The 26492-nt window shown below is 30.9% G+C and overlaps 2 protein-coding genes across 2 annotated transcripts; one reads left to right on the forward strand and one right to left on the reverse strand.

Moving 5' to 3' along the window:
• Positions 1-1120: 1120 nt before the first annotated feature.
• Positions 1121-7565, reverse strand: LOC124357096. The gene is made up of 2 exons (XM_046808537.1): positions 5827-7565; positions 1121-1407 (listed from the first exon to the last, which is right to left on the reverse strand). Exons 1-2 carry the CDS (start codon positions 7142-7144, stop codon positions 1262-1264), a joined length of 1464 nt encoding a protein of 487 aa, XP_046664493.1. The 5' UTR covers positions 7145-7565; the 3' UTR covers positions 1121-1261.
• Positions 7566-11107: 3542 nt separating this feature from the next.
• LOC124357102 (calreticulin) lies at positions 11108-24574 on the forward strand. Its single transcript, XM_046808550.1, has 8 exons — positions 11108-11289; positions 17337-17441; positions 19285-19488; positions 20019-20170; positions 21018-21326; positions 21924-22118; positions 22786-22932; positions 23929-24574. The coding sequence occupies exons 1-8, from the start codon at positions 11208-11210 to the stop codon at positions 23959-23961; spliced, it is 1227 nt and encodes a 408-aa protein (XP_046664506.1). The 5' UTR covers positions 11108-11207; the 3' UTR covers positions 23962-24574.
• Positions 24575-26492: the final 1918 nt, after the last annotated feature.

The following is a 26492-nucleotide window of genomic DNA, read 5'->3' on the forward strand; positions in this document are numbered from 1 at the left end:
GCATTTTTCAATTCTGTATAAATAAAAGGCAGTTTTTAATGTTTTGCTAAATCTATTGTTTTAATTTTTCCTTCAATTTCATAAGTTTTCTAAGTGGTTGATTTTTAAAACCGGAAAACACATACATAGTTCATTTTGCGGGAACGCTCTCCGGTTGAAAATTCAACCGCCCTCTAAAGAATTAAATAAACATAAAAAAAATTATTTAGTAATCTGTAGTGTCTAGTGTTAGCATTTACAATGAAACAAAATCGTTAAAAATGTAAAAAACATGGTAAAAAAGTGGTTGGTCCATTTCAAGATTTTCAGGGTGGTTGATTTTTCGACCGGAGAGCTTTCCAGCAAAATGGCAAAAATATTGTTTGCCCTATAAAGGGTTAAAAATTTAATGATTTTTTATTCAACTGTTTCCTTCATATATGTATTTAATAAGCAAACTAACACATGATCGGAAGGCCAAATACCTGTCAAACGCATGTTTACATTTATTACACTTCTTTAAATGGCAATAGCCTGATTTAATTTAAAAAATGTAATATATATTTTTTTTCAAATTTATATATACAGTATATATATAAATTTCAATAAACATTGAATCACAAAAAGTGCTTGCTCCGTTGGGACTCGAACCTGGACCTCTCACCATTACTTTTTACGATTCAATTATTTTGTGTTTTGCGGTTAAATAACCAAACTAACATATGATATTTAATCTATAATAATGTATAAAATGATAGATAATCTAAACTATAACAAAGATCCTCACATTTTAAATGGCAATCTAAAAAATAAGACAAATCCAATCTTTTAAAGTATTAAAATATACAGAATATTAATCAAAATTACAACTGTGTCATATAAATTTAACATCTGTTTAAATGGTCAACATATTGTGTATATTTATTTGTTTATTGTTTATTATTTATTTAGAGGTTAATGTTTACAATGATGATGGTTTAATACTGAAACACATGTCTTTAGATAAAGCAATTTTTAAAAGGGTTCTAGTTGACAATTCATTATTCTAATAAAGATACCTTGTAATGTGGAGTTAATAACATAATTTATATATACATACATACAATTTTCGGATTACGTTGGTTTTAAATTCTGGGGGTCATGATCGGAGAAAATCAACATTGAAATAATGAATTGTTGGTTTTATTAATAAAACAATAGCAATAACATTTATTTGAAATTTTTGTAATTTGTACATTGGTAAAATTGCTTGAAATATATATTGACTTATTTATTGAAACAGTCATGTATTTTGAACGTAATTCTCACTCAGCATTTTCACAGCCTGGCAGCAATGTAGATACATTTGATGGTGGCTTTCTATGAAGTGCCTTGTTGATTCAATTTGATTCTTCATCAGTTGTTTTATTACTTCATCGCAATAGTGATCTGGAACCATTACACAACATTTCATTAATTATGATAACAATTCTAGCTCTCTGATTCACCAACTGACATCCTAGGAATAATTTTAGTAAAAACGACTGTTTACTCATTCCTCACTTAAAAGTCTACTTCGGAGGCATGTGTTTGTGTGTATCCCACTACTATTACAAAAGGGTTTATTTGGACTTATGCATGTTTATTATTCCATAATCAAAAAACAACTGAACTGATTCAACAAAAATTTTGCAAAAAATCATATACACTGAAATAACATATTTATTTATTTATGTTTTGAAACTACTATAGAGCTCCACCCACTGGCATTAAACATGTCCCAATCAAATGCATGGAAATTTTAAAAATTATGAAAAGACTGTGACATTGGATAACACTTAATATGAAAGTAATTAAATTTCATTTCAAGCCACTCAGCAATTAATTAATATTGTGCACAGATTCATTTGTAAAAAAAAATTGAGCACCTAATTGAAAGATTTTTTAAATGAACATTTTAAATAAATATAAGTATACTGGGCTTGATTATTACTATTACAGATGTCGCCAGTAATGAATTCAAACCATTAATGCATTAGGAAATACTAAGCTATAACCTAAGTTAATGAACAAACTGTGGTTGTGTGCAGGTAAGTTAACTGAAACTGGCTTTTTCACATTTATGCATGGAACACAGTGCAAAGAGTCATGATTTCTGAGATTTTTTTCCTGAATCAGCAGGAATATGTATCCCCCTTTAGAGAAAAAGTTGGGTTAGCCCTAATGGAGTATGGTTAAACTGTATATAATTTTGAAGAGTATAGCTGTACATTAATTATGAGATTTTAAGTAAATTTTGAGATTATGAGATTTTAATTATTGTAAAATAAGATTTTATTGAATTTGTTTTTGCTGCATAGTTTGGGGTAATAACATATTAGTCAATAAACAATTATTGTATGATCCTTAATCAGTATGTATATATAACTGATATTTTATTGTAATTTATTGGTAGGTACCATTCATGTACTGTTTGTATACTAATAGGAATAAAGATATTTAAATTCAACTGAAAACCAACTTCATTGTTTACTAGTAATATTTTCTTGTAGCTAATAATTGTTTTGCATTTTATTTATTAAGATACACATGTAACTATCATAATACATAAATTCTCTAGCAAAGTACTTGTTATTGAATAAGAAATAAACATAGGAATATCAAACTTGATCAAGATTGAATTAGGTTTTTTAATAAAAACTCAATTTAAGTTTTTATTTGATATTGCATGAGTCTGAAATATCTACTTTGATATTTTAATGTTTTTAATGGGTTAGAAATAATTTAAATACTTAAATAGTACTATTTTGTCATAAATAACTTGAAACTATTTTCTTCAGTTTAACAATCTCACCATAAGAAATACAGTTAAACTATTCTTATCATAGTATGTAATTTAATCCTAATATTAAATGTTGATACTTTATGTGTTTAGCCTCAATATTGTAGTCAAAGTTCACTGAACTATTTCGTACTAATCTTTGGTACTTAATCTGTTCCTAAAGCTTCTTGATTTATAGCACCGACGATAAGTCCAAGACCGCTCCTGAATACATTTTGTTATGCATAAAAATTACATTTTTAAATGTATACAGAGGACACACTTGTAAATTATACTCTAAACATTAAACACTGTCCAAGTTTTCTTTTTACTCATTTTTTATATTTTCATAATTTTGTGTTTCATAGAGTTTCTGGACTAGATTGGATGGTATTCAAATTTCTTGTTTTAATTTAGATTTTTTATTAGATAAGATTGTAAAACCTAGTAATGTGATTTATGATTTCTATATCCAAATAATGGTAAACAAATAGTTGGCTAGTTGATTTGAAAGCATTTTGTAGCATATCATTTTCTTAGTGGTATATAAACTAAAAAAAAAAAAAAAAAAAAAAAAAAAAAAAAAAAAAAAAAAAAAAAAAAAAAAAAAAAAAAAAAAAAAAAAAAAACACAGTGGTATTAATATGAACAATTTAATATTCTCATGAATTAGTACAAAAATATTTAATTTTGAAAGAACAAATTACTTTGTCATTACTAATCTTGGCAGAATAATGATACTCATTGCTTATGTCTCATATCCTTTAAAATGCCATACAACATGGACAATGTTTCTGAAAAATTGTGAAGGCTGCTAAATCAGAAAGCAAATTTTAAATCCTAATTTATGTACCATGTTTGAATGTTATTATTTAAACTTTCGATAATTTCTTGTGTAAACTATTTTTTTTATTTTAATGGCTATTTTGAAAAATTAAAATGACCACTTTAAGAAGTTGTGTGACCAGTGTTATAACAAATTTATAAACTACAAATAAGAACCATTACAGTCTTATTATTTGTAAATCTTTGTATCCGCCTGCTATAAAATCTTATGGTAAATAATTCTCTTTAAAAAGTATAATACATCATTTAAAGTATAGAAAACATAATTGTGAAAAAATTTAAAGAGTAAATGTTTCAAAATAAACTGCTATGCTAAAAAGCCTGTAAGATATCCTACATCCTGTTGACAATAAAGCCAAGTTGTACATAAGGGAGAACTTCCACTGCCCGCTGTGACTGGAGAGGCTGGTACAGGGCTGTCCTCCTCTCCTTTCAAGGTAACAAGACAGATATAGTGCCCGCTGCTTCTCCTCATGGATTTCTACAGGAGACAGCCCCTAACCCCAACTCTACCCATCCTGACACTTCAGAAGCAAGTGCAAAGGTCCTTTTAGGACTAAGTTTAATGAGAGGATTTTCAACTTCTAATCCTAATAAGGTAGAAAAAAACGGAAAAAAAAGATATAATGCACAAATTGGGCAATTATACTGGTAATTCCTAAGTAGAAAAGATCCACGTTTAAACCAGATTTCCTTCAAAGTTATAGGCATCTAAATGATGAAATAATGATTTATTCCAGCATTTTTTTATAATAAACAGAAAAAAACCCTTTCTACGGAATAAGAACTGGCCACGTTTACAAGTGTTGTGGCCAGATTAACAAAGAAAATAACAACAAAAAAGCTAGAGTCCAGATTTTCAATTGAATGACCCAGAGCCGCTCACTGTGACGTCTGTTCTTTGTATCACACTACAAACACATTAAATTATACAGCCACAATTACACTGTTACATTTAATAAAGCAATAAAATTAATAATAAAAAAAATATCAAAACTGTTGCTAGTGTTAGATTACAAATTTATAACATTTACCATGCAGAATCTCATTGTGTATTCAAATTTCACAGTGTAACATAAATTTCATCAGCAGATTAAATTATTGTTTATTTTAAGGGAGGACTCCCTCAAAATATCTTTAAATATATTAAATGCTGTATACAAAACTAAGTCAGTAGTCTGCTACATGAGTCCTCACATTCAGTATATCAGCGGTGAAGATTTTATTATTAGAGAACGATAGTTATCTTACAGAAGTTAAATGACTGACTATAGAGGACATAATACTGCAGCTTGTTATGGCTGAGTTTTATTGTGCATACATCGCTGAATTTGTTTTGATTTCAGCCAAATTTTGCAAGTGAATTCAATTCGTGAATGTCTATTATCTTTTGTATAATAAAATCATGTTCAACAATTGGCATTGTTTTATGACAGTTATAATAAATTTGACAACACGTTCTATCTAGTAAATCACATGTGTAAAGCAAAATTCCATAAACTGAATCACTAGAATTCTCAAGCCGAAGAATCATACAAAGCACTTGTGTTTTTACACTTAATACCCTTATAACATTTATTAAAGAAACATTAAGTAACAAAATAATTGAATTAAAAGTCAATTCCAGTTGTTTTAATTAATCAATTATTTTTTCAATTACTCTAGTGTTGTGTGCACTAGATCCAGTCAATATAGTAACACTACAAACTGACTGTTCTATAATTTAGTTTCACAGAGACATGTATAATTTTATCTTACATGTTTTGTAACTCTAATTATTACTTATTACACTGTTATTCAAATTGACTGGATAAACCCCTATATTCTAATAATTTAAACTTAAAGGTTATGGAATTGACAACATTCTGTTGAACTTGTTTCATAGTTTGTTTTGAAGGTAAATTATCTTCAGAGTTTTCCATTTTATAAGGTGGCCCCCAGGTCTTTCATCTGGGACCTTAGGTTTTTTTTTATCAATGATCTCTCATGTATTAGCAGTGTTCAGTTATAATTGTTCACTATGAACATCTACATATACATTCAAGAATGCTGGAATGAAACCCACTTCAATCATAAAAATTATATAAGATACACTAATTTTATGTAACTAAAATATCATTAGGTACTAATTTAAAATTTAATACTAACTAATTATAAAATAGATGACTTATCAAAAGTAAATCAAAAAAAGTTATATTTACCTGACTTTTTCCCATAAAATATATTGCTGTCTGAAAAATTGTGCCTTGCTACGTGTGTACTGAGACCATTATATTCATCGCTTGTTTCAGTATATCTAATTAATTTACATGATTTCAGAAGAGGTCGTCTTTTACAAGGTTTTAAACTTGTTTTCTGTGAAGTTATTTTCTGAGACAATAAAATTAACTTTTTTTTATTCAATTTTTTATTTATATTTTTAGTTTCATCAATACTGTGGCCACTAGATTCTTGACCAATAACTTCTTTTTTCAGACGCTTATCACTTTTGTACGTGTTACTAATACTTTTTAGATTAGAAGTTAACAATGTTACTTTAGATATGTGTTTAGAAATATTATTTTCACTTAATGACTGTGATGAACTTGGAGAAGTGGCATTAGAAGTTTCATTATCTTCATTTAATAAATGCGGTAAACTTGGAGAAATTGCATTTGCGGTTTTTATTTGTTCTTGCCTTGTATTAGGCCTACTTTCTGGTACAGAATATAATTCAACGTCAGTGCCTGTTGCTGCTGAATGTTCCAAACTTGAATTTTTACTTTCTGACTGTGTGTATCCTGTAATATCCTCGTTGTATTTATTACGATCGTTGCTTTTGGAATAAGTACTATCCGAATCTGTATCTAACATGGACATAACTTCTTTTATGCTAGACATTTTAGATTCACTAACTGAATCATCTATTGTTTGAGATAAACTTTTTTCAAAACATGCCTCTTCGTGTTGAACTGCCTCTAAATTTTTTATCAGATTTTGTGCAGAAGATATAGCTGGAGATTTGATTTTATCTTTTGCAGATGTTAAAACCTTTTGAGAATTTCCTGGTGCATATACGTTCACAAAAGGTAAAACACTTGACTCATCAGTAGAACTAGAAAGAATACAAATATTTTCCAGTTGATTTGATACATCTGAAAGTTCTGATATTTCAGATGCCAACTTGATTGATGATTTACGAGTAGATACGGTACTTTCATTTAATGAATTAATTGTCTCAAATTCTGCGCATTTAATATCTTCAATTTGGTCAGTGGAACAAGGTACTGAATTTTTTACATTCTCAACTACAGTATTCTCTTCTTGATTATTACTTTGTTTCTTTATTTTGTCTTTGATAGAAACTTCATCTTTATATGCACTTTTGCTACTACTATCAGGAGAGGATGTGTCATTATAAACTTCGGTTAATTTTTGACAACTATTCGGCTCAACCTCCAAAACAATGTTTTTAGAATATTTTTCCTGAAGTTTTGTGATTTTTAATTTTGCACTATGCAGTTTTGATTTACTAAACATTGTTCATGCTCACTAAGAAAACAAACCTAAGCACTTTGTATGTATTGTTTTGCTTTTAAGATGCAAAGTGATATAACTAACACATAATTATTGATTTAAAACTTTAAATATTAAATGAAACAAACATTAATTTGTAACAGACATGTACTGAGAAGTGGCCAAGGTAGATTTATTGGTGTACATCACTACAATTCAATCATTGTCTTAATTTAGTTTAAATACTATTCTAATTACTAGTAAACTATTCCTATTTAGCTGCATACTAATTGTGATATTGTATGAATATTTAACTGTGTACTAGACTTTAATGAATACAAATACAGATACAAGAAATAGGTATATTCCATGTATTGACCTAATTTCTTTTAGTTTCACCACTTTCTGTTCTAATTCAAGCTTACAAACAAAACAACCACACTGTTTACATGTTACCGTTACTATGACTACAGTTTCTGAAGTAACCAGTGGTGCCACCTTTGCTCGACTAACATTATTTTACCGATGTGTTTTTATCATCTGTATTATGAATAGGCATCATATAATCTTACAATAACTAAGTATAGATTAATACAGTTTAATATGGGCCGATTACATTCACTAGAACACGTTTAAGGTGTGTGTATGTTTTTGGGTATTAAAGTGACTGAAAAGCTCTTCTAGAAATGTGGACAACAACTTCACGAAGTTATTTCATGAAGTATCTGTTTTTTTTTGTTGTTTTTTTTGTTCTCTTAGGACAAGAAGCTTATAAATTGCACTTAGTCCTGTAAGAATCTTTGCGCTGTTTCCGGAGTGACAGGATATTCAGGATGGGTAAGGTTAGGGAGTAGGGGCCGCCTCATATCGAGATCCATGAGGAAGAATTAGGGCACTATATTTCAAAGTCATCCCGGAAGAAGGGGAGGCCAGCTCTGAACCAGCCTCTCCAGTCAAAGTAGGCAGGGGGTGGCACACCCTTGTTGAGGTTAACAAGAACCTCTGAGGTAAGAGAACAAACCCCACCAACTCCAACAGTCATCTTCCACAGTGACTAGACCTATCGAATTGCCCATGAACCCCAGAATCTCAACATTTGCGGTTAGTGATGTGCCGCTACTGGACATCCATAAGATTGCCCAGATTGAAGTGGCACATTGGTTTTTGCTGTGCCCAGTAGTGGGTTCAACTGGTAGGTATAAACCAGGCAGAAGTAATCCCTGCTGGGTATTAGTATCTGTTTAGTCGTCTCCACTAATAACACATATTTCCTAAAAAGATAACAGCTCAGGAAAAACTTTACTAACCCGGTATCTGCACTAAACCTAATTGACAAAACACAGATGACCTAATAGATCCTTCATGTTCACAGTCGAATGCTATATCGACTGTCCAAAACACTTGTCCTGCTATCATGTCCACGACTCGGGCTATTGTGCAAATGCAGACGTCCGAAGTTAAATCCCGCAAACAAGTGGCAGCACCTACTTCTTTTTCGGAGGTACTATTGTATTTCTAAGGCTGGTCTACTGTAACTGCCATTGAGGACTAAGCTGTGCTCATTGTTTTTTTTCAGTTAACTAGAGAATTGTATCGCAGTTAGGAAGTGGTAGATCAAGAATATATCACTGTTATTGCACTGCAGCCAACGTAGCAGTAGGGTCAATATCAGGTTAGTTCTGACTGTTGTGGTCTGTGAATGTGGTATGTAATTCTATATGATAGATTAAAGAATGAAAAATTCTACATGCATTTACAACAGCTGGTTTTCTGATAAGCATTGGAAAATGACGCATACAATTCATGTGAAAAATAATAATAACGTAAATCAGATAAATATGTTTTTCTTGTAACCAAACTGACACCCAAAAATTAGGGTTTTTTTCTAAAGGCACGTTGTCATTTGAATAAAGGCTACTTTATCAATTGATGTCAAAATAACACGAAAACATGAGACAGGACGGTAGCCAAACATCTCTTTTCCTCCTATTTTACAGATCGTAGTAATGAAGATTGTATGTAACACAATCAAACTATTTATTTGTTGGGAGAATTGGATGAGCTTACTGCCAACAAAACATCTGGATCATAGCGTATAAATAAAAAAAACTTTAGAGGTAGTTCAAACTGTAAGATGTAATGAATGATTTCAATGTATCTAAGAACAAAAAGTCGTATGTTTTAGTAGAAGTACAATTTTATTTATGATATGTGTGTTTCACAATAATTTTTAAACTTTAATAACATTGAAATGAAGTAAATCACTGTACATTTTAATTAGCAATAACACGTGGTTTTACACAGTCTTTCTATTGAACAATACTACATCATAGATATATCTTTTTAAATGGCATAATAAGCATTCTTGAAAATAATATAATATAATATGATCACCGACAGATATTCCAATCTCCTGATCTCATTCAGAATTTCTATTGGAGCGACGGTTTAAAAAGCAATGTTTGGAGCCCCTGGGTTCGGGGAGTGAAACAGTTTTTTATGAGTGCCAATGAAATAGTGAACGAGTAACTCCAACAGTATCAGTAACATAAACTATTATCATGGAGGAATATTATCGGTGGTAATCTTAGTGAAAGCACTTATGATGCTATATGATGGGATCCTACATGCTAATTGTAATCGGAAATAAACATGTATAAGGTATATATTATTTCAGTTTTTATTGTTAAGTGGTTAAAAAGTAAACACAATTGCCACTTACCCATACCGGTATTTAAGTTTTAGCGCGTGAAAAGACATTTATATTGCATACACCATAGTAGAGTTTGCCTTGTTGTCACAATAAAATAATATACAGATATTCGGTCTAAGAAGCCTACTTTAGACATAAATATCTACTTTCTGCCCTTGAAATCTTCTTCCGGTCTAAGCTAATCCCGATACCCCTGTAGTATTGTAGACCCGATCAAGAAAATATGTACATATGCAGATCTGAATTCTACTTCGGGTGGTTGGTCTTTATAAAAATGCTTTTGTTTTTCTATTTTAGTGATGAGGCATGAGTGTGAAATATCATCTATTTAGGAAAGCGAGAAGTTGAATTACAAAAATATAGCTATTCTTCTATGGTTAACATGCATGACATAATATTTTTCCGTTGCAGAGCATGATGCACATGTGCGTTAAATTTAATCTTTGTATGACATCTAGAAATTAAAAACAATATAGAAACTAGTTGTTTTAAGTGTTGCAATATCATTTCAACCCGTGTAAATGTTTGATCTTTATGCAAATGCTTTAGGTTTTCTGTATAAGTCATGAAGCATACGTGTGCCAAATTTCAACTTTCTGTGATATCGAGAAGTTGGAGAGTATCTATAAATATAAAGGAACATCAGATTTGTTGTACAGTGTTTTATTATTCGAACTATGTAATTTAAATATTATTTTTCAAACCAAAACGGGCCTAGTCAGATCTTTGAAGTTCCGAGCCTATAGAATTAAACAGTAGGAATTATATGAGTACTGAGAAACGCTTTCTGAATTTTCATGTATTTTAAGAAACTGTATTTTAATGCTCAGGAGCTCTTTTTATCCTAACAATTATTTTATCGTGTCCATTAAATAATGTATAGTACTTTTTATTAAAATACTTATCACATTTTATTTTCTTGTTTCAACCAAAGGATTATATTCCATTGTATCTTTTTTTAAATAAAAATATAACTTTTGTCGTGATTGAAATTATACAAGTGTTAAGTACTCACATTTATTCATATTATATTGTAATATTTATACATAGAACATTTTTCTGCATGAATACAATATAGTTTTCAGTTTTAGTTTCCGAGGATTTTTTGAGGGGTTTCCATAATTAAGTCAATTGGTCAGACAGAACCTGCTTAGATTACATAAATCTAAGTATGAGGGGAATAAACGAAATTTCCAGGTTGGTAGTTTTCTGAGCGTGGTGGTCTCTCATTGGCCATTCGCTTCAACGAATAGCAGAATTCCATCTGTCTGGCTTAGTTGTCTTGTTCAGTGGCGTTTCCATGATAGTCGATTAATTCACGTTGTGGTAGTTGAGGTAAAGGTTGTGTTTGTTGAAATTTCCCAGGACTACATAATGTATATTTGTGCCCTATTTGCTTTGTTGGCGTTTTCCCAGATCAACGCCGAGGTCTATTTTGAAGAAAACTTTAATGATAGTAAGTATAGTTCGTTTTATTATAAAAGTAATTTCTTTACTTTAAAGCCGGCAGGTTTACAAGGAAAGGTAATTTTCATTTGTAAAATACAGATATGAGGAATATGATAAAATTGTCTAATATTCTAAATCTAAACTATATCCCATTGCCTCATATAGCCTTTCATGTTTGTTTGTTATTTTCAATACAGATTAATAAAAAATAGCAAGCAATAAACACTTTCACTGATATGAGAAAGTTTTATTTTAGTTCCTTTCCTCATAATCTTACTAACAGTACTTCTCAACTTCTTTCCTTCTCTTTCTCCTGAGTGTAATATTATCTTTTTTATGGAAGCATATTTGTACCCAATTATCACTGTGGAATTTGGGGTTGGATCAATCAGGTAAGTTGCATTGAGGCTCTGAAGCATTATTTGAGGGTATATTTTTATTTCCTGTAAGCTACTATTCAATGTTTAGTTTACATATTACATTTATTTTGTTATTCTATAGTTCTTAACATTTTAATTTTAAATCGTAAATGGGCAGAACTATTATAAGAAGATCGTTTTATATTGCTTAATATAATCATCCATTCTTAATATATCAAATAACAAAACTAGGCTATTAATTTGTATCAACATAAGTTATATATAAATTACTAAATAATAAGTCATTTTGCAACTAATAAATTTTAACTATAATATACAATGACAATATTAATAATAAAGGAACGATAACCATCCAACAATTACTCTATGACCAGAAACAGGAAAAAGTGTCATATAAATAATAATGAAACCACAGCAAAACATATGAAGTTCATTGTCATGTTTATGGGTACGGTCCAATAAGCGGACCCGGTTTTTTATATCGAAATTAGCAAACGATATTACTTAATCATAACCATCGATATAATCAATCGATATTGATTAATTATTTTTAACAATTAACTTAAATAATCTATATGAACAGCTGTAAACACTTTCAAATAATACAATTAAGGTAATATTTTAAATTTCACATAAGTAACATTGTGTATTAAAAATGGCTGTCAATCTTAGGAAGCTTCACGAAATCGCTTTAAAAGACGATAAAACATGTTTTTTATGGCTTCAGAATGTTGGGTTCCACTAGTACCTAATAATCCAGTATGTGATATTTGTGGAAAGGTAACAAATGTAACTGTCAGAGGAGCCAACATGGTCGTCTTCAGATGCAAGAAAGAAGGTAATGGTGGACACAACTTTAGTAAAAACGCACTGAAGAATACTTTTTTTGAAGGGTCAAAGTTCGGACTGCGTAATATTGTGACTTTAATGTACTTTTTTTCCAGAAATCAGACAAATACGATTTTTTAATTCTTGAGTGTAGTTCTGATGTACATACTCCATCTAGAAGTACGATATCTGACTGGCTGTCGTTTTGCAGGGAAGTGTGTTTTGTTTGGATAGATGATAAGTTTAATAGGGAAGAAAAGCTTGGAGGTCCTGGAGTGGTGGTGGAAATTGACGAATGTAAAATTGGTAAACGCAAAAATAACAAAGGGAGGTTGGTAGAAGGAACCTGGATTCTAGGTTTAATAGAAACTATACCGGAAGGACAGAAACATGGGGGTAGATATAGGATAGAGATTTGTCCTGAAAACAAACGAGATGCAAAAACTCTCATTCCTCTCGTACTAAAACACGTGCAGCCTGGAACAACCATAGTTACAGATATGTGGAAAGCATATTTTGGACTAAGTGATTGTGGTTTTGTCCATTTTACTGTGAACCATAGTGAAAACTTTTTAAACCCAGCAACTGGTGCCAACACTCAGACAATTGAAAGTTCGTGGAGAGCCGTAAAACGTAGTTTAAGAACTGGTATAGCAGCCGACCTTCTTGCAGATCACCTCTGTGAATATTTATATAGAAGAGAGGTACAGTTTTCTGAAGAGGACTCATTCAACCATTTCTTAAAAGCTGTAAAAAAATTGCTACCCAGGCGAAGACATGTAGATAGTTCGACAAATTTCAGTTTCCTATTCTAATTATTTTTTTTGTTCTAATTTATTTTCTATTCCCAATGTTTGTTATCATTTCTTAATTATTTATGGTTTTGCTGTTTGATTGTTCTCGTTCTGTTTCATTTAGTTAAAGTTATGAGTTTCCCTGATTTTGATGTTCATTTATTATTTGTTACATAATTAAATTCACATTTTAATTTTAAACATATGATTGTTACTACTTTTATATCGATTGATAGTCTACGATTCGATATGCGAATATTAGGTATCGAATATTAGGTATCGATGATTATATTCTTCGATATAAAAAAACCGGGTCCACTTATTGGACCGTACCCATGTTTATAAAGATAAACTCACTTTTAATTAAAATATGTTTACTGTATTAAAATGTGTTAACATTTAATTTGTATGATCTTAATGAGTTATTTGTCTAAAGACAACATGGAAACATTGTGTGTGTGTGTAGATCCATTTTTTATGTTCTACAACTTCATTATTTCCACCCTGTGAAACCTTATATTGTTTTATTCAGTAGGATGATTCCAATTAATTAATAACGGGAAACTCGTATTTTGCCGCTCCAGCCGTTACTTTCACAATTACCGAAAACCTGGGACTACGTATTTTGACGCCAGCAAAATAAGTAGTCCCAGGTTTTCGCTGGTGTCAAAATAAGTAGTCCCAGGTTTTCGCTGGCGTCAAAATAAGTAGTCCCAGGTTTTCGGTAATTTGTACTTCGTAATTTATATTGATCTTATTATATCCTAAGTTGAACATTTCAGTCAATTACATACTAGGCTTATTAACTTTGAAGCTGGAAATTGCCACATATAGTCTGTAATATTTCTTGAGTCTCTTCTATACTGGTATTATCACTCATGTTACAGAAAGACATGTTTGGTTACAGATAACAAATTTAATCATAACAAATCTAATGTTAAATCTTCAATTTTCTACCAACTTTTATTAGCCTATGTTTGTAATTTTTAACATTAGTTTTGATTTACTAATATCAAATGTAATAATATTCATGTTGTTATTTTAGGTTTAATACAGGTTACATATAATTAAATGATTAGCCTCATAATTAGATATGTGAATGATCTAGTCTATAAATAAAAATGATTTACCTTGTAAGGGGCTTCTATTTGTTAAGTTTATCCTAATTTTGATCTATTGACAAAATTTAACCTAAATTGTGTTCTATTAGATTCTAAACTAAGTTATTATTTACATACACTATCTTGAACAAATCTAAGGCAAGTCAAAATTTGATGTAGAATGTCAATGTAGGTTGTATTGAGAGACAAAATCAGTCTCTTAAAACTTTGATGTAATACTCTAGGCTGGAGGTATTGATATTCAGATCTTGATATGTTACCTGATGAGTAATATGTTAAAGAATGTTTTTGGGTCGCCTCCAGGAGTATGTGCCAGTAATTTTACCAAACGTAATCAAATGGTCAAATACTTTGCAAATTGTAATATAAATATTTAATGAGTAATTTTCCTTATTTAGTGAGTAAAAAATCCTATATCGTATAAAAAGGAGAAGAATCCTATATTATGAAGTTTAGTCCTTCCATATTATGATGATTATTCTTCCTGATGTTTTAATTATAATTCTTCCCATATTTTAATTATAATTCTCCTCACATTTTAATTGTAATTCTTCCCAAACTTTGATGATGGAAAGCAATGAAAATTAAGTTTTATTCGAACTTAAAAACAGGTGTTTAAAAATTGTTAGTGTAATCAATTAAAACAATGTATCAATCAGAATTGTATAGTTAAATATATATTTATAACTAAGTAAAGTAAACAATGTCTTATTTAATCAGGCGAAGTTAGAGCCAAGAAGCCCCCAGCTGTAAGCTATAAGTTATGCCATTGCAAGGCTGCATGGTTCAAGATTAAAACTCAAATTTAACTATGTTTGATTCTGCTTTAATAATTGGAATTGGATTTAGAACAGTCATAAACACACAGGTCTGAGACCTGCAGGTATTGGACTGCTCTCTAAATTCCAGGTCAGAGATGTGTGAACTGTGTGCAAATTACAATAAAGTGGATTTAACAGCTTTAAAAAAAAAATAAACTGTTTTATTTGTGTTCTGCAAGTAATTTTACATGGGGTAAAGCAAAAATATTGTTTTTTCCACAAGTACTATTTCATAAGAAATATCGTGTGGTACAGCATGCATATTTATAGACATATATGGCAGCTCGCCTATACAACTACTAAGCTTCTAAAAAAAATTTGTATTTTCAAAGAAAATAAAACAAATTGTAATTTTGCAAAAAGGAAAGCTTTTCTCTGAAATTTGTTTCTAATTATTTCATAGTTATGACTAATGCCTTTTAATGAACAACTGTTGCCGACTGATCACCTATTGTCTCGCTCACTGTTGACACAGTATCATAATCTGTCATAATAAAGATGGTCTGTTTCATTGTTTGGGAGTAGTTTGTTCATTGCTAGGTTAAGTATAAACAGATGAATGTTGGATTTTCCAAAAATAGATTTCATTGCCATGGTCATTTCCTATTGTTACCAAAATTGGTTGCACTTTATATCATATTATTACTAGCAGAGGACAAATGGAAAACAAAACCATGGATGAGCTTGCACTCTCATTCCATGGATGTCTAACACTTGTGTATGTTTGAAACTATTTTTAGAAAGCGTTATGAGGTAGACCGCTTAATTTTCGTGCATCAAAATCAATAGTTCATTCATTACATAGCCTATATGTAATGTAGGTTGTGATTCCTGACTTAGGCATGCCACAACGCTTTGGTAAGATTTGTTTATTTTAACCTAGTTTGTAATTATGTATTAGGTTAGTTCTTTACCTGAAGAAGAGATCAGATTGCAGATCTCGAAACGTAGTGTTATTGATTTCTTGTTTTACTGAACGATGGCAAATGTCCAGAAAAATCCTGTTTCCTTCACAATCCTTCCATCGTCAAAAATAACCTTCAAACAAAGAATAGCCTATATGGTAATGGCAAGGGTTCACTTTTCCACACTCTGAGAATATGTGTGTTAAATTACAGTTCTTGTTAAGTACTTAATTATAATTATAGGAAAATGTTTACTTTATCAATGATACCTAAAACAACTTGATATTTGCCAAATATACCTTCATTTCCATAATGATATTTTGCACTCACAAACAGTATATTGAACAAAACTTAATAACATATTTGAGGTAATATTCTTATACATCACATTATGGTTATATGAGTTTTTAATATTTTTTTTACCCCTCTCAACCAGATTCCCTACAGTTTTGATCTGTTATTGATTGATGTCACTATCTTGAGGGATGTTTTTTGTTCGTCACCACTGAAGAGCCTAGTGAAATACAGTTCCAATCTTTTTACTTTTTTATGTTTAGGGCATAATAGTTTTATAATGTTCATTTAAAATTCACTTTCTAAGAATTTCCCTTTAAAAAAATACGGCTGAAGTGATTTTTTTTCATCATACTTCATAGCTGTGTCATTCTAAGCTAACTTAGCCTATTTGTATATCTACATTATAGGCCAAGTATTTTTATGTTAATGAAATTTGTTCCAATGTCGATTATAAAAGAATAGCCATTTTTATCTTTACTAAGCTAAAGCTGCTCCAAAAAGCAGATGTAAAAATTTTTGTAAACTCACAATGGAGCAGTCAGAATGTATATGTTCATGAACAAAAAAACCTTTGCAAAATCATAATATTGAGATTTAATTACATGGATCAAGAAATAGGCCTAATATGCTCTAAGATATCTTCTAAGATTAGGTTGAATTAGATCAATTCACACTCTACAAGACGGGCTCTAAAGTTATAAGGTTTCAACCATTCCAGTCAAATCCAACATTAACTCCAATAACAACAGATGTAAGGTACACCGTAAAGTAGAGGCAAGTTTAAAATTAATTTGAAAGTTCTTTATTTTCAGGTAACAAAGAGAGTCAATATGTGGCCATCTAAGCGTATTTATTACTATTGTTTAATGGTAGTGTAATAAATAATAATGGTATTTTTCTAATTTCAGAATCATGGGAAGATAATTGGATATATTCCGAACATCCTGGAAAGGAATTTGGAAAGTTCACATGGTCATCGGGTAAATTTTACAATGATGCTGAGAAAGATAAAGGTAAGAATTTTATGCAGTGTATTTATTGTTAGTTTATTTCTCAGAACTGTTGTAAAGCATGAGCCACATTATTTAGTATTTCTGCCTTGTTTCAATTACTTCTATAATATTGTAATTAAGATTCATTTTTGATATCCTGGAATGCAATGGTGAACATTTAGAATACCTTAATACCCGTTATGTGTTATGTTATTTAAAATTTCACTTGAATCATGAAGTAAAATTGTCTCAAACAAAGTAAAGTTTTCTCAAACATAATTGTAAGGTTAACTTTTCAGCTAAAGGATCTTGAGAAACGTTTTGACATTAGGGTATTTTTAAACGACTGAACTAACTGATACAAAGTTTTCACCAAAAGGTTACTCTTAATCCCTTTAATTTAATGTTATATGGAGTACTTGATTATTTGATTTATAACTTTGGAATTAAGGAAAGGGATTGAATGGAGGCTAACTTTTTATAAACAATTTCTTCCCATAACAATATTTGCTGCAAATTCCATTTTATATTTTTGTTTTCACCAAAACATTTCTCTTTTATTTCTGTTTATTTTGATGCCACATGGGGAGAGGGGGTTACTTTGCAATTTGAATTTTTAAATTTTAAGATAGGGGAGAAGGGAGGTTGACTTAATGTAAACAGTTTCTTCCCAGATAATTGCCTCAAAACATATAACAACAAACAACAAAAATATCTCTTTTAGTTTGTTTATCAATAAAGATATAAGTTAAATTAAAACAACCACCCTGTATGTATATAATTCAGATCATTAAAAGTGAAGTATAAAAATTAATTTGTAAAGAATTTTGTTTTTTAAAGGTGTTAAATTTTGGTTAGGCCTAATTCAACCACTACCATTTATTATAAAAATTCGCCAAAGTTCATTCTGAGTGTTTGGTCTTCTCAAATTTATTAGTGCATAATTTCAACCTCCCAATCTGCTAATTCTGCCTTTGGCAATAAAAAAATTAATAGTAGTCAGTAAATTATATGGGGTAATTTATGAACCTCGTTATCACATTGTGTATGTTAACCCATTGCGGATCGTATTGTTTTGGCGCGTGGGCACCAGCGGGCACGAATTAATTTACGGTCAGCGGCCGCACGAACAGCAATGGTGCGCCACAGTATCGCTCGCTCGCTTATCGTATACTAGAATATTCAGCTGTGAAGGTATTCATTCAGATGGAACCACGACCTGCTGGGGTATCCGTGATGTAGGAACAATAACACGTGAGCAAGGCTCCGGGGTGGCAGGGATGATGTCTGAATCATAGTCTAAATAAAGCGGCTCGGGCGAAGCGATTACAACATCCGCGCTATTGTCTAGACTAAACCCGCCAATATGTACGTCTGCGTCGTTTAGTTGTGTCACTAACCTCAAAAGTATTATAATAACAACTTAGGAAAACACCCAATCAGAAGCGCTAAAAAGCAGAGAGTAAACTCATATGAATGATTTTTCAACTTCGACATACAACTGCGATCTGTAGGATATTTATAAAACTTTTGAAAACTCTAAACGTAGACCGTTGTTAAACACTCTTAGTAGACAAGTGAAGATGATCGCCCGATCTATCAGACATTAAAAGAACTATTTGGAGGGAAATTTAAAAGCAGACTGCTTTTGCGACCTGAGCTCGTCATCGTGCCGTTAGGCCCGGCCACCGCGTGACGAGCCCAGCTCGTCAGTGATCCGCAATGGGCTCGTTATCACATTGTGTATGTTAAGGAGTAAGTATTAGCCTACTTGACAGCCGAGATATGGTGATTTGACATGTGGATTTTTCAGATAAATATATTTTATAATTATAATTTACTGTAATAAAATGTACAATTGTAGGTATTCAGACGTCGCAAGATGCTAGGTTCTACGCTCTGTCGAGGAAGTTCTCACCATTCAGCAACAAAGGAAAGCCTCTGGTAGTGCAGTTCACAGTGAAACATGAACAAAACATTGACTGTGGAGGTGGATATGTTAAAATATTCGACTGCTCCTTAGATCAGAAAGACATGCACGGAGAAACTCCTTATGAAATTATGTTTGGTAAGTTGAAATAATGACTCACTATGCAATATTTGTTAAAATTCAAACAAGTTTATTATTTAAAGCTTACCAGTAAAATGAAAACTTAATGTAGCTTACAGTCTTTAATTTGCACAACACCAGATTAATTATTAATATCAAAATTTATTTTTTGTAGGTTAAAAAAAAAAATCATAGTAGTTTGTATGATGATGGTTAGTTCACCCATTAGATAATTTGGCCGGCCTCTAATGACATGCATGAAGTCTTATGGGACAGATTTCAGTAACTTATCAATCATTTTGCTAGCTTCTGGTTAGTTACATGAAATTTGGGTCAGATGTCAGGACGTGAATCTCCTGATGTGTTGTGTTCTGTCAAGGTACTAATGACGATAAAAGTCCACTTCTCATCTTTGAATATATATATATAATCAACCAACATTCAGTAAAGGACCATTTAATAATGTACTTACCAAATAGGTATTTATTAATGTTTTATACGTAATTATGAACTTTTGTATTATATATCTAATAAACTAAACATTTCAGGTCCTGATATTTGTGGTCCTGGGACAAAAAAAGTCCATGTAATCTTCAGCTACAAGGGTGAAAATCACCTTATCAACAAAGACATCAGGTGCAAGGATGATGTTTACACCCATCTCTACACTTTGATTGTTAAGCCTGATAACACATATGAGGTTTGTATGATTTAGTTATGTATGCCAGTGTTAATTTTGATTTTGTTGTTTTTTATGTTATCTCTGTAACCCTTTTATTTAAAAAAATATAGGTATATAACTTCTATTACTTTATATATGAAATGAAAACTATTGTAAAACAGATTTAAACCATTCATGATATAAAATGTAAGATTTAAAACCGCATGTCTTCTTTTGTTAACCCTTAAAAGACCATCCTTATTTTGAATATTAAATGAAAAAGGGCCATATATAAATGGGGCAACTTGGCTTGAATACCAAGGCAATTTTCAGACAGAGCAAAAGTTTAATTAAACATATTATATTTTAACAGAAGAAAATAAACCTCAAATTTGTTTCTTTTGTTGTAAAGGAAGATTTAAAGGGGGAAAATGCTGTTTTATTTTTTATGGTTTGAAAAAATAAATAGTAATTGTTTGATAACATTCTTACATACACATTAATAACATAAATATATATTTAATGTAAATGAAACAAATTTTAGGTTTCAATCTTTTGTAGAAGTACAATTACAGAACTAAATGTTGGACACTGCTTAATTTGTTAAAACATGGTATTATATAAGACGTAAACACAAACAAAAATTTGTATTTAATATTGAATAAACAGCTAGATCCTGAAATTTAGACAACAAATCATAAAGAATTTAAACCAGTATTGAATGAAGAACCCATTGATTAAAATGTTTGTTTAAGTACAATATTGTCAAAGATAAATTGTGTTGACAAATGTTGATTAACCATAAAGGGAGCAACCATTTGGAAATAATATAACGTTTACATTAAATAATAAATAACATTATTTACTTTATCTTAATTGTTTACAGGTGTTGATTGACAACGAAAAAGTAGAATCTGGAGAACTGGAAGCAGACTGGAACTTCCTCCCTCCTAAGAAGATCAAGGACCCCTCAGCCAAGAAGCCCTCTGACTGGGAGGACAAGGCTACCATCGATGACCCCACAGACGAGAAGCCTGCCGACTGGGACCAGCCCGAGCACATTCCTGACCCTGACGCCACCAAGCCCGAGGACTGGGATGACGAGATGGACGGAGAATGGGAGGCTCCTATGATCGACAACCCAGACTACAAGGGAACCTGGACACCCAAGCAGATTGACAACCCCAACTACAAGGTAAAAATTAAAAAAAGATGTACAAACATTTTGTTTCATTAAACATGTCAAATTACTATTTAATTTAATATTTGTATCTGTAAGTTTATTCAAATTATTTTGAACATTGATGGTAAAATTGTTCTGTGTATATCTAGCTATTAGCTTACCAGTTTAAAACCTACGGCTATTAATAGCTCTTTCACTAGCTATTAAATGGCCAAAATTACAGCATTATATTGAAATCATTGTAATTTTAATTTGTAGCATTTTAATCAATTGTGGTTTTCGCATTCTTCTTCAGAATTAAATTATGTACAAATTTAGATTCAATATTTTAGATCTGTGTCCATTATCCTACATAATGTAGCAGCCAGGGACAAGTTTGTTATTGTTGTAATCGATTGTTATTTTGGTACCAATTAACTTGTCTGAATCATTTAGTTTTGCAACGTATGATCCACAATATAACATGGAAAGTAACATAACTCAAAAGAGAGTGGATTTATTTTGGTATAACACATTGAGACTATCCAATATATTTATGGAACAGGAGGTTGTAAGGGTATCAGACTTGCAACATTACAACACCAACATGATACATTGTATTCTGTGTAGGGCCCCTGGATTCACCCAGAAATCGACAACCCTGACTACAAACCAGACTCAGAGTTGTACCACAGGAAGGAGATCTGTGCCATTGGTTTCGATTTGTGGCAGGTCAAGTCCGGCACAATATTCAACAATGTCTTAATAACAGATGATCCTGAACACGCGAAAAAGGTGGCCACAGACATCTGGAAGCCACGATTTGTAAGTAGATTAAATAGATTCCGTATATATATATTCCCCTATTTTTTTACATGTTCCATACATTGCATTCAATTTAAGGAAAACGTACAACTTTTTCATGTCCGAGGCAGTAATTGTCCTTTTAAGTAATGCTCAAAGTCCATATTAAGAGCACTGTACTTTTATTTATTCATTATAAAACTAGGGGTTAGGGTTATCCTTAAACAAAGCATTCTCACAGCCTACTTACTTTTTGGTTTCTGAGTTTAGAACATATTTCAATAACTCTAGTGAAATAAATATCCCCCAGACCAGCTTTGATGTGTAGTAAATAATATCTTTTTCTCAATAATTTAAAATTTTCAAGAAAAATAACAATTATATACATACTTTTTCAAACATTGTTTTATTGCACTAAAATCTATACATCTACCTACATATGTATCTTATCCCATTTTGATGAGCTTTGCACCCATAAACTTTGAGTTAATGGTGAATGCAACGTAATCAGGTTTGGGTTCAGTAAAAACTCTTTTAATTTGATACCTCACTAAAATTTGTTTCAGTACTACAATGTATCTTTATGTCATTCTAGTAAAATTACACAACACAGTAAATTATTATATTTAGTTTTAAGTTTATTATTCAATAAGGCTGTTAAATTATTAGACATTTTTATCTTATTTAGGAAGGTGAGCAAAAAATGAAAGCAGAACAGGATGAAGAAGAAAAGAAAAAGCGGGAGGCTGAAGGAAAGAGTGATGTTCCTGAGGATGAGGATGATGAAGATGAAGATGAGGATGAAGATGCAGCAGACAAACCAGAAACAGGAGAAGTAAGTATTCTATGATCTAGTAATGATTCTACCTCATCTATTATTCTGTTGTAAGATTGGGAACTTCATTTCACTTGTTCTACTGCTCTTTGCTACGTTTATGTTATAATGGTCATGCAATACATATTAAAATTGGTTTCTTTACTCTATTGGAGTACATTTCTCCTCCTTTCAAATTAATTTTATGTTTCTGTTGAAAATTAATGTATACAAATTTTGATTTTGTTTTGTTGACTGAAAGAAGGCTGCTGATCATCTCTAAAGCAACATTTAATGTTACTTGAGACTGTAAACAATATTTGCGTTATTTTTTGGTTTTACTTATGTTCAATAAATTAAACCTTTTCTGAAATATGTAGGCCTAGCTAGAACTTGATGGGCTGTAAACAATTTTGTTAATATTACAATATTAGAAGATAATGCTGCTAAATTACCTTTGTCAAAAATGATACCACAATTTGGAAAGGGCAATAAACAAATTTTTCAAAGATAAAAATATTTGATTATTTTTGTTTGTTTGAGCTGTTTTAAGACATTCAACTATTTTTATTTATAATTTATATAATTTTTTTACCATTTGCTGTTATTTTGAAAAATTTGCTTAAACTTTTATACTATTGAGGTAGACTCCATATTAGTTAAATTTTAAATTATATATTGAACTCAGGCCATGTTTTTTTTATCTTGACTGGCAAATTTCATTGAGTAATTTTGTATTGATTAAAAATAGGAAAAATTGATGTTGAAAAAATTACATCCATCTTGTTGCCAGTACTTTTTTGTTTCCTTGAAATTTGATATAATCTATTTTGTTAAGCTTTTTAAAATCAACTACTTACAAACCAATCAAACTGTACTAAATGGATTAAATTTTGACTAATTTACAAAACTAGTCTTTTTCACATTTAGATTTCTTCAGAACTTGTTCGTAACAAAGTTAAACTCTGCTGCCATTACTTGTTTAATTAAACTGATAATTTTGTTTTGTCTGTCCAGGAACACGAAGATCACGACCACGATGAACTGTAAGACTAATTGTGCGTTGGTGTGATAAACACGCAGTGATAATTTTTCAAGACTTGGGAGACATTGTCAGATGTTGTGTACGTGTGTGTGTATGACAAGTGGAACTGAGTAGACTGCCTTTTATACTGATTACACTAAAACAACGCTCACCTAAAACCACTTGTTTGGGAAATAGGCAGATCTGTAATGTTTGTATTTTTTTGTATTTTTTGTCCTATTTGTAAATACTTCCAAAAATTTAATTATTCCTTGACTTATCGTACAAAAGTTTGTATAAGTTGCATTTACCACTTAGTGTTTTTGAGTGAGAACTATGCTAGGTATTTATTTATTGAAATCTGGATTTGTAACAGATTTAAAAAATGTGTTTACTGTGAAATTTTCAAAAGCTTGCGCCATGTACATGTAATTTCAAATCTAAAGTGTATTTAGCTCGAGGTATTAGTGATAGTCTTTAGCAAGATTATCACAGTTTCCTGACATAATATATTGTAACATATTTTCTTCACATCCTTTTTGTTTGTGAAGTTTTCAATTTTTGTAATGTAAAAATAGTATTGTTTTAAATGCGCAATAGATGTTTTATTTGTTATAAAAATATAACCTTTAAAATGTTTGTATGTTTTAATTCTTGTCCTGTTGTCAATTTCTTCACCAATAGACACTGGTATTGTGTATTGGTAATAAATACTTATTGATAGAAAGTCCCATTGCAATGGGAAAGAATGCTTAAATATTAGTTATTTTCATAGTCAGAAAACTAGTAAAATGAGACTAAGTCACACTTTTTAACGATCTGTATTTGGTTAGCTTATGCTGGTTTATTTATTCTAAAAGTTGGATTTAACCCTTTTAATGCCGACGTGCGCCGCGAGCGCACGTCACTAGGTTTTACGAAAAATGCTGATGTGCGCTGGGGGTGCTCGTCCGGTTTTTGTTATATTGTAGTTTTAATTATTGACCAAATGCCACTAAACCTTGCATACTGTATCTAGACACTACTACTACTGATACAAACTCAACATGTGATGACGTTATCAGCTGTTTTCAACCTCATTTACGTCCAATCATTCAGTGAGCGTCTTTGGTTGCTGTGGTAATACGTTGTTGCTAGGTTATGTTTTAATGGGAATTACTCGTGCTTTTCTTTTGTTTATTTCAGTTTGCTTATATTATTATTAGTTTTGTGATTATTGTAAATAGATTTGACCATGAGTAAAAGGGGGATTCATACTTTGTGCTTCGGCAAACACAAGTGTTAAAAAAATTTTAATTATGTACCCTATATTGTAAATAATTAATTTTAATTTTATGTAACCTACTTTCTTTATTATTTCAACAAACAATTTATACATTGGGCTAAACAACACGTGTAAATAAAGTGATTTTGAATGAAACTGACCAAAATATGTCTTATTGAATTTTACTGTAAAATGTGGACTTTACAAGGTTTTCGATAAAATGCTGTAAATTCTCTATTTTTCAAGGTAAGTTCTTCAAATTTGGTGAGTGTGTTAAAAATTAAATATAGTACAATTGCCAGTAACTACTTTTTAGTTAAGGCTAATAATAAAGGTACTTTTATATGTTCAAACTCATTTTTTTTTAGTTTTTGTTTTTTTATTTTTTGTTTTTTACAAATATAAATTTGTAAAAATTTTAATACTCATTTTTTTACACTCCACATTATTACATAAAACACAACACCTTAATGGAGAATTTCCTTCAATAAATAAAAAAGTTATACATTTAAAAATAAAAAGTTGTCAAATTATGGAAAAAGGGCCTGGCATTCTTCGCATGTACTTTTTGAAAACAGGCTGGCATTTTTCACATGGTCACTGATAAATGTCTGGCATTAAAAGGGTTAAGTATGTCTCATGCTAAGAAAAATTGTTTCATACTATTAACCTTTTTGATTTTCTCCTATTTTAACCTCCACCAAAACTAGTGCGGCTGATGATCACATTCTTGATGATCCCATTCCTTTTTACGGAAAACTCAAGTAATTGGGCTGTATTGGGAGACTAATTGATATTCATCCAATTAGAGTGATGCTGAACATAAACCTCTTATCTCCCTTACTGTTGGTTCTATAATGTAATTTGATAACTCATTTGTAGCTATTCGATAGAGCAGCAGTCTGGAGCGTAATCAGTATAATATTGATGAATATATTTTATTGTAATCACTAATAAGAGGTATAGACAAAGTGAAGGAAACAAATTCTTTTTACTTAAGTAAGGTTTTTGTACTTTAAGTATTATTCAGCCATCAAAGTGGGGCCTGGACGAAGTTGTCCAACTCTCGTTCTTGAGTGAAAATAGTGTTTTGAAAAGACGTGTGTTAGATAGATAGCGGCCTAAAATTTACAGTTATAAACTTGCTTAAGAGTTCGGTTCGTTGAATAATACTATGACGGTTTGATAAGAGGTGCAGCCCGGTTTTTTGAGACCACCAGAATCTCAGATTTGTACAAAGCTTGATAGATACCTTTTGGAGAAGAAAGTATCGGGTTAGTTACAACAAGTAAC

This window comes from Homalodisca vitripennis, chromosome 1, assembly GCF_021130785.1.
Source record: "Homalodisca vitripennis isolate AUS2020 chromosome 1, UT_GWSS_2.1, whole genome shotgun sequence".
Taxonomy (NCBI): Eukaryota; Metazoa; Arthropoda; class Insecta; order Hemiptera; family Cicadellidae; genus Homalodisca; species Homalodisca vitripennis.